The sequence below is a fragment of the Seriola aureovittata genome, chromosome 23, assembly GCF_021018895.1.
Source record: "Seriola aureovittata isolate HTS-2021-v1 ecotype China chromosome 23, ASM2101889v1, whole genome shotgun sequence".
Lineage (NCBI taxonomy): Eukaryota > Metazoa > Chordata > Actinopteri > Carangiformes > Carangidae > Seriola > Seriola aureovittata.
The window spans coordinates 3,172,027-3,181,401 of record NC_079386.1 but is presented as its reverse complement, the minus strand read 5'-3'; the positions used below and the strand labels follow the sequence as shown (position 1 = coordinate 3,181,401).

The 9,375-nt window shown below is 40.6% G+C and overlaps 1 protein-coding gene across 3 annotated transcripts in view; it reads left to right on the top strand.

The window, feature by feature from the left end:
* Positions 1-395: 395 nt before the first annotated feature.
* The window catches only part of tbc1d14 (TBC1 domain family, member 14), a 43,325-nt gene continuing 34,345 nt past the window's right edge, over positions 396-9,375 (top strand). The window contains exons 1-3 of one of the 3 annotated variants that reach the window (XM_056369124.1): positions 396-458; positions 770-932; positions 3,843-4,617. In XM_056369124.1, the coding sequence (XP_056225099.1) occupies positions 884-932; positions 3,843-4,617 (824 nt within the window). In that variant the 5' untranslated portion in view covers positions 396-458; positions 770-883. Of the gene's footprint in view, positions 459-769; positions 933-3,842; positions 4,618-8,979; positions 9,237-9,375 lie in introns of those variants that run through there. The other 2 variants (XM_056369126.1, XM_056369127.1) reach the window with 2 other exon arrangements.

The following is a 9,375-nucleotide window of genomic DNA, read 5'->3' as shown; positions in this document are numbered from 1 at the left end:
CTGAACTGCATTCATTCATACAATGAACATACGAATTGATTGAATCTGATAAACAATATAATCAGGACGTTTAATACGGGTTTCAATCAATATGGCAACTTTACTACTCAATGTGAGAAGGGAGTTACACGAGGGTATTCAAGGTACAGCTATACAGAAAACACAATTTTGGAGCCTGAGAATAAGACAATCGATATTCTACAAGTAATATTACAACGTTTTTCACATGAACGACTATTATAAATCGTTATGTAATAAATTGTAGGTTTGGAGTTCACTTTTTGTACCAAAATGCCTCCATAATATGACTGTGCAGGAGCTCAGGTTGTTATGAGGTCGATTATTAATGCCTTCAGGTCCAGACAGGTGAATATATCGACGGTGAACATTCTTGACTCGATTACACCGCACTCTCGATACAAGTTTGTTTTAAAATGGCGGCGGAAGCGTCGACACAGGTACGAAATGTTTAGGATACCGGATAAACTTGCCAAATGTGCTCGGTCACATAACTCGTAATTGTTTTCTGCCTATTGATGCTGTGAAAGCAAAAGTAAAAACAAATGCCTCTCGTATTTGAACTTATTTTGTCTCCACTTGAGGAAGCGCTGGGAAAATGTGAGTTGGCGACAGCAGCAAGTGCACTTGGCGAGCAAATCCGGTTCGACGTGTTGTTTATGTTTACCAGCCGCCTTTCCTCCTTGAGTTGAATGTATGTGTCTGTCCCGGCAAATGGCCTCACACTAGTGCTTTTCTTGTGTGCACTAAGCTACGTTGAGGAGGCAGGAAGGAGGCGATGATGGTGCAGCAGTAGTAACAGCATCATCATGGACCGCTCCGGCCGGCGGATACCTGCCACCCACCTGTAGCATCAACCGGCAGCATGGCGAACACGACCCACGGCACCCAGGAGCGAAGAGACAGCCGCTGTGGTAGGTCACAGTGATGCGCTTTGTATTTATCACGGTTAACGCACATAACGCACAAAGTCAGCACTGATATTATTCGTGCTGTTCTCCCTGGTAACATTGCAGGTCAAGCCAAACTGCATTTAAATTTTTTTTTAAGTTAAATGTGGCTTTGAATACCGTGCATTTACACAGTTAATAAACCATAATATTGAGCAATTGTGAATGATTTAATATCGGTCTAGAATTCGGCACACATTTAATATGCAAAAGGCCGGTTGCTGAGATACAATTTAAACCTTAAACCACACAGTTAATGTACCTGACTCTTAACATTTTGCAGTCTTTAATTTGGTCAGAAGACAGTCTTTGTTTCAGCAGACATTTAAAGTTTCAAGCAGCATGTGCTGAGATAAAACTGAAACTTTAAAATCTAGTTAAAATGAGCTCAGTCTTCAATTCAGCATGTATTTAAATGAATAAGTTGCACTCGCTGAGTTAAAAAGGTGAATTTTAATCTACTTGGACGTGTCTATTTCTTACCACTGTCTTGCAAGGTGTTTGCTCATTCTGCTCTATAGCTGAAAAAGTGCCGCTTAGAAATTTGAACTCTATCTCAACCACTCAGAAAACTACTTGAGCAATTTACAACTTTTCAGAATCTGTGATGTCAGCCAACCTAAGATGAAAGTGAAGGTGCGTTTCCTCATGCTGGCTATTGATAGTGATAACATGACTCACAAGACAAGATTTGGGTGGGTGATTCAGTGAAGTAGACAGTAACAACACCCTTGTTGTTTTTCATGATTTAAAACAACAAGCACATGCATGCCTGTGTTGGTGTGGCCCTCACACGGTTAATTGCTTAATACTTGGTGATTAAAATCTTATGAGTGATGCTGCATTTTTATTTAAATATAATGCATTTCAGCTAAGGATGCCACTTTTTCACCAGTACATGGTGATAATAATAATAATAATAATAATAATAATAATAATAATAGTAATGAGTTTGTAAACAACCTGACATTTATTGTTGAGCTGTAGTTATACATTATTTCCCCACTGGCACAGGATCAAGCTGGGACAAAGTCTACCAGGCTCACATGACCACATGCAGGTCATGGTTTAGAGCTTGGGTAAGAATCTGACTTTGTGTGTCAACCATTTGGAAAACATTAGTCCCTCTGCTCGGGTTTGGACTTTTTATTTTACTTACCAAATTAGTTGTTTCACCATGCTCACAGTTACAGTAAATTAGTTATTGCGAAGTCCATTGTTCTTTATAAAAAGACAAGTGTGTGTGTGTGTGTGTGTGTGTGTGTGTGTGTGTGTGTGTGTGTGTGTGTTTTCAAAGCCCTTATTTGTCCTTGTTTTGTTGAAAAACAGAACACCTCCACATACAACTACAACTTAACTGCGATGTTTGAATGCTGTCGAATGGATCTGAAGTGTGTAACAGAAGGGGGAGGGAGTGTGTCTGTCCCTGAGAGTCAGGAGTTTAATTAATGCTGCTTGAGAGCTTAGACACTCTAGCTTTAGCTTAGCTTCCCAGCTGGTGTTAAAGCATGATGTAGCCCTGCTGGGGCCCTTTTCTCATTACATAGCAGAGTCCTGTTACAGCCTGGTTACTGTGGGATTAGTTTTCGCCTCTCAAGGCTCCCACGCCCATGTATTTAATGCCCTGATCTATTGGAAGAAACCTTTAATAATGTTTACATTTAGTGAGGATGCAGTTGTCAATTTGTATATTTTTTGGTTGATTGTGTAGTCTATAAAATATCAGAAAACCACAATCAGGGCAGATTAAGAGTGTCCCTGGAGCAAAAATGAGCTGTGGGTTCCTGTTTACCCTAACCTTTCTTCCACTTTCTCTGCATTGTATTACTTAGTAATTATAATTAGTTTGTGGTGACTTAAGCATACATTTATTTAAGCATATGCACTAAAATAAAGTGAACAATGAAGTGTTTAACTTTTAAAATGTACCTCAGAGGAGCCTGTAATATAATAATGCAGGTGTCACCTTATATCATTCCTCTGTGGTCCTCACAGTATTACCAGACAAATCAGCAATTACTCAAACAACCACAAACTAATTGCCAGATGGTGAACCCCCTGGTCCTGCTCTGCATGGTTGGTTATTATCCTTGATTACAATGCACCAGAGACCAAGAGGATGTCTTCAGATTACTTGTTTTGTCTGATCAACAGACAATATTCAGTTTACATTGATATACAACAGAGAAACTGGACAGGACCAACATGGCATTTTTGGTTTATAAATGACTACATAATAACTAATCAATCATCACAATGATTTTTGACGGCTGGTTTTAAGGCTCAGTTTCTGAATACAGGCTGTGTGCATTTCTCTGTGGACTGAGGCTTTGATACTTTCACAGTATTAATATAGAACCTAGACCTGATCTATAATCAAACTACACATGGACATCTACCTTTATACAATATGAGACCTTATGAGAAAATATGTTTGAAGCTGCACTGTTTACATCCATGTTTACAAGCTAGCAGTTTTCTTCTTCCTGGAATTTATGGGCATTTTGCTTGATTTCTTTCTGCGTTACAGCCACCAACTGTCCATCAGCGAAACTGATAGCAGCAATGTTTTACTGTGGATTTACAAAACATAAAGCAGTAAAAGGTATTGTCCAGTAATATTTGTTTTGAAACACAAAAGTGAGATAGGAAGGTTGATCTCCTTTTGCAGGTCTGTCATTATTCTACGGGCCGTGATGGGTAAGAAGGTTGTACACTCGTGGGTCACACGTACGCGCCACTACAATTTCTTCAATCAATCAAGTTGAATTTTCACAGTAATATAACTTTTTATTTTTATAACTATTCTGGTAATCAAAACAGTTGTAAAAAATTGTTAAAATCAAACTAATTGAGTCTTATCTTCTTTTGAAGGTGTGTCTGGAGTAGCTATAGTGGAGAATGGCTCTGTAGTCAAAGATCCAACTGTCTCTGACCTCCAAGATCATACCAACTGCCACTGCCATGAATCCAGTTCAACCCCACAGAGTGAGCCCGTCCTGCCCACTTACAAGCCATCATGCTCCTCTACCCCCAACTACTACAGCAGCCCCCAGAAAAGCTACTCAGACCTGGACCAGGACAGCCACAGCTTCACTTCCCAGGACTCAGGTATCCCCACTCTGGAGATCAACCCTCCAGAGCCCATCATCCACAGCCACCAACGCTCAGGCGACGCAGGCCTCATCCTGGACGCCAATCATGATTCTCCTGCCACTTTACCTTTGGATGATGATCCCGCTAACAACACCATCCGCAAATCCTCCACCTTCCCCCGCAGCGGGTACGACTCCATCCGCCTCTTCAGCCCCGCCATCAGATTATCCGCCACCACGGGGATGGGTCTCGGGGGCGGAGCCTTAAACCGCAGCGATGACATCTCTGTGTGCAGTGTGTCCAGCATGAGCACTGAGCTGTCGGTCTCCAATGAAGACATCTTGGATTTCACAGTCACTTCTGACTCCAGCGCCATCGTCACCCTAGAAACAGACGACATCGGCGCTGCTCACTTCTCAGATGTGATGTTGTCGTCATCTCCAGGAAGAGACTTGTGGAGTCCTGTACGACCGTATCTGGGGTCAGGTGTCATGCAGCAGGAAGAAGATGGCAGGCAAAAGAAACTGGGACCCCTGGCAAGCTTATTCAACAGGTAAGTTCAGTTATGACAGAATATCTGTCTTAAAAGGATGAGGCAAATATTTCTACAGTTGTTTAGTAGGAGTCAAACTCGAAATGCATTGCTTTGTGTTTTAATTATGCCTTGATCAATCAGTCTATTGGATTTGGCTCCACAATGATATGGCACTTTCATTGAGTCATCCGTACATTTCTTCCTATGTAATGTGACGGCAGCTTTACCTGCGTTTATCCACAACCTCAAGCTAGCACTGAGTGAGCAATGTGGTAACACTTTACTTCACTCTAACAGTAAGCAATTCTGTTGATATTTGAACTCGGCAGCAAAACGTCACCAAACAAACGACATGCCCAGAAACACAAAACATTAAGAAAGCAACAGACTAAAAACTTGTGAGAGTTTGTGTTTAGATAAGCTAAGCTAACAAGGAAGGTAAAGTTACCTGGCATAGCATTTCAAATTATGCATCCAACCAAATAAAGCCACTGTGCTAGCAAACTTTAAAACTGTTTTTAGGCTTTTGTGTCTATAAATCCCTTTGCAAGTTGTATGGACAAACACCATGCTAAAGAGCAAGCAATTAGAAAACAAACTGTCGTTAGAGTTGCTGCTGCCAAGTCAACATGCAGCGAGGATAAAAGTGACACACTGTATATTAATAAATACTTACTTATATGTGTGTACAACTACATTAGTGTGTTCTAAATAATTTTTTGAATGTTTATCTAGTGCATATAAATGCTAAATGGGAGGTTTGCAAATACAATCTGTTCCAAGAAATATGAAATATGACAGTTTTTAATATATGTTTTGCATTGGCCTTTGTTATCCTTTTGGGTATCTGTACATTCCACTGTCTGGATAAAACACAGGAAACAGCACATAGTTGTCCTTCATTTATGATTTAATAATACAAGAACATTGATTATATAACAAATGCCACGGTGCCATGAACTGTAGGCAGTCTGCCCTCTCTACTTCCTCTCATCAGACTGTGTTATTGCTTATGGTTGTTTTTCACATTTTCTTGGCCAAGACATCCTGTCCCCTCCCAGCTCTCTTGCTCGTTACAGCTGGCCCTCAGCCTAACATGGCACAACATTAGTAACGTTTAGTTTCAAGACTCTCTCCTGAATCAAGGACAGATTGATTAATGAACAAACACATGAACATAGCTTATAAAGCCTGATTGATGAAACCAGGGTCATTTATGCTTTCAAAGAAAAACTATTTGGCATTTGCACTCAGGGTTAGCCCTCAATAAAACAAAGCAGCACTACAGATTTTGCTTTAAAGTTACTGATTGGCCCAAAGTGACACTGTATCATTCTAGGGGACCACACAATACCTCTGTTTGTAAAGAGGATACAGCCATGTTGAAAGTCTTATTTCGCAATTCTGTGTGTGTATGATTGGGTGTGTGCTGTTCGTTCCTCTTAAACAGACTGTACATGTATGTTACCGGCCAGTGTTGACATTTGGGGTTGACATCTGTCCATCTAGAGAGATTTGTAACATTTGTTGGAAAGATTTTATTGCATTTAACGTAACAAGTCTCTAGATTTAGCGACTTGTTTTCAAACAGGTTGTGACTGGACTGTGTGGATGCTGACCAGGGGCTTAAGGCTACACCTCTTGTTATGAGCAGTCTACCGAGCTGCTCGGGAACTGCAGGGAAGAGGAGGAGCACTTCCAATACACTGAGCCTTGCCTCCATTACAGCAAATAAACTACTTTCATTGCAAGCATCATTATGACTAAAGGAGGTAGAGGAATAACTAAACATAAGACACACCGAGCAAAGAGAGCAGGAGGGAGGGAGGGAGAGAGAGAAGTCATTGGTAAGATAAAGAAACTGAATAGCATTTAAACAACAGAAACACCTGCAACTGTAAATGAGATGCGACTGAAAATGAGGCGTCGTACTAAAATACCGCTCTGACTAATTCTACAGTAATATCAAACAGAGGGAGTTAGACATAAAGAAGTGCCTTGAATAAAAGTCTGTTACGTTCTGGAGTTGAAGTAAATAAAGTATTGTGGATCCCAGACGGAGGCTGTGAGCTGTGTGAGACTAAATAAGAAAGATAGTCCATCTCTTCTCACTTTCTCTCTGAGTGATCATGTTACAGTGAATCCATCTGAAATCACAGCTCAGTCTTTGTCTTTATGGGTTTGGTGATTTTGTCAGATGACGTCACAGTTATAAAATCAGGATTTGACCAGAGGCAGTCTAGACATGTACTAGATTTTTGCTTGTTTGATCAACTCAGAGTGGCAAACTACCAGGTAATTGGTCGGCCTATAGATCTTGATCAAACAAAGTCAGAATGATTTACAAGTCGCCACAAACATCCTTCATCTGCACTTTCTATTTACCCACAAAGACTTTCATTCTGGTATGAATTTACATACAGTAGTGATGCACATTGCTCTGGCGGCAAAAATGATGAATGACGATGATGAGTTTATTGTGCAACCTATTAGTATGTTGAAATCATACTGAACATTATGTTTGAAGTTCTGTGAACAAAAGCTGTTTTCACACCCACTGGCCTAGTTCACATGTAGCCATGTAAAAATCATCAAACAGGCCTTTTGATTATCTCTCACTAACATTTTCTGTTGAGGTCTGAATTTTCCTTGAATGAGCAGGGAAGGGGATTTTATAGCACCTCGTCAAACGTGTATCTTTTATTTTTCAAACCATGCTGCTGGTAGAAAATTCTTTTCTCAGCTGTAATCTGACACCTGCTGTGTTGTTTAATGACGCGTGTGTGTGTGTGTGTGAGAGAGAGTGAGATTGGACAAGGTTCAAGGTTTGGTTCAAGGTTTTCTTCAAGGTTTTAAGACCTACAGTATTTTACAACCTGTAATTAAAGAATGTGATTAAAGCATTATAGAGCCAGCTAATACATTGTAAAAACAACAACATAAACCCTCTTGGTATTTATTTATTACATAATATGATGATGACCAATAATAGTGTTTTAGTTGTGACTGATACAATAATTGATGATGACTTTGATCTTGCAGTTGATAAAATGGTCAATAAAGCATAACTTTTTACATTGATCCCTTAATCCTTAGCCACATTAGCAGCATGGCTCTATGGATGGCAACAATGGTTTGTCAGTCTCAACTAGATTGTCATGAAATTGGCTTCATGCATTCACAGTGCTAAGAGGATGAATGCTAATGACTAAAGTGATGCATTGACTTTTCTTTTAATGCCACCAGCAGGACAAAGTCTGACTTTTGTCTTTTTTTTTATTTTATAACCAACTAAAACTAACATCTCTTTTCCTTCTGCCTCAGCTGTACTCTGTGCTTAGTGCTACATAGCGAATGTTAGGATACTAACATGCTGAACTAAGAACATGGTTAATACCTGTAAATACCTGTGTATGTTAGCATTGTTACTTGTACATTTTGTTGGCTTGTTTGTTGTTTCAGAGTTAGCTGTTGTTCCTTGATCAGTGTGTTGGATTTAGGGGAATCTTTTGGCATCAACGGAATATAGCATTCATAATCTTTATTTGGTGCATAATCACCTAAAACTAAGAATCGTTGTATTTTCATCAGCTTAGAATGAGGTCCTACATCACATGGAGTGGGTCCTCTTCCATGGGGCCCCACTATGTTGCACCGCCATGTTTCCATAGTAGCCTCAAACGAACAAACCCTAGCACAGGCTGTAAAATGGCCTTTCACGTTTCTACAATGCCTGAAGGCCGGGAAAGGTGTTCAGTTAACAGCCTGGTCCGGGACTTGTCAGCTTGGCACAGGGGCTTGAACTGTGTGTGTGTAGGGGGGGGGGTTAACCTTCAAAATAGGGTTATAGCTTGCATGCTAACGTTAGCCACAGGTACACCTACATTCAGCAGTCAGTCATTTTTCTTTTTTAGCGTTGGAGGGTGTTTGACCATGCAGCTTAGGTCGGGTCTTTTGGAGTAACTGCCTGCTGTCATCAAGGCTAAGCTAGCTGTGTGGTTGTCAGTAAATCCATCCCGGTTGTAAAGCTGTCTGCTGGTGAAACTGCAATGTTTGGTTTTGTATTTCTACAAGTGTGAAATACAAAAGAAGCAGAGTGTGGATGCGGAGGATTTAGAGTTGTTTAAAGGCTGTCAGGTTATCAGATGAACACAAACTATTGATTAATGTAATTGATTTTTGATTAGATAAATCAATTGGATTCAGTGTGATGCATCATGTGTTAAATGGCAGTTCCACCTCCCTTTACCGTTCTGTCCTGTTATCTCTCTCTCTGTTTCCCTCCTCCCTCACACGGAGAAGTTACTCATTCCCTCAGTGCCCTTCAGATTCCTCCCCACCCATTTGTGAAGTCAGGCCTCTCATTGAGGAGGCAGTGACGCTGAGGAGCTGCAGCAGTTTCTTCATAGTCTCACTCTGCCTCAGCGTAGTGGCTGTGTGGGACTTTTTTTTACACTCTCTGTTATTAAAACTATGGGCCTGACTCTTGACTGAGGGAGAGCTTTGACTTCATCAGGAGTTTTTGCCCTCCTTTTTGTTTACTTCTGTGAGCTCAACCCCTTGGTGCTTCAGTCTCTGCTGTGTGATTTGTGGTGACAGAGCAGGATGGCAGCCCCATCACTTCTGTACATCGACAGGTACGAGAACAGAAACGTTACTTGCTTTTGGACTGAATGTAAGTTTGTTTCATGGTTGACATTCCTTAGCCAGTCCTGCCTGTACATTTGTCACATTTGTTTCCTGTCTTTACAAAATTTTTTGTTTTGTTTTGTTTTT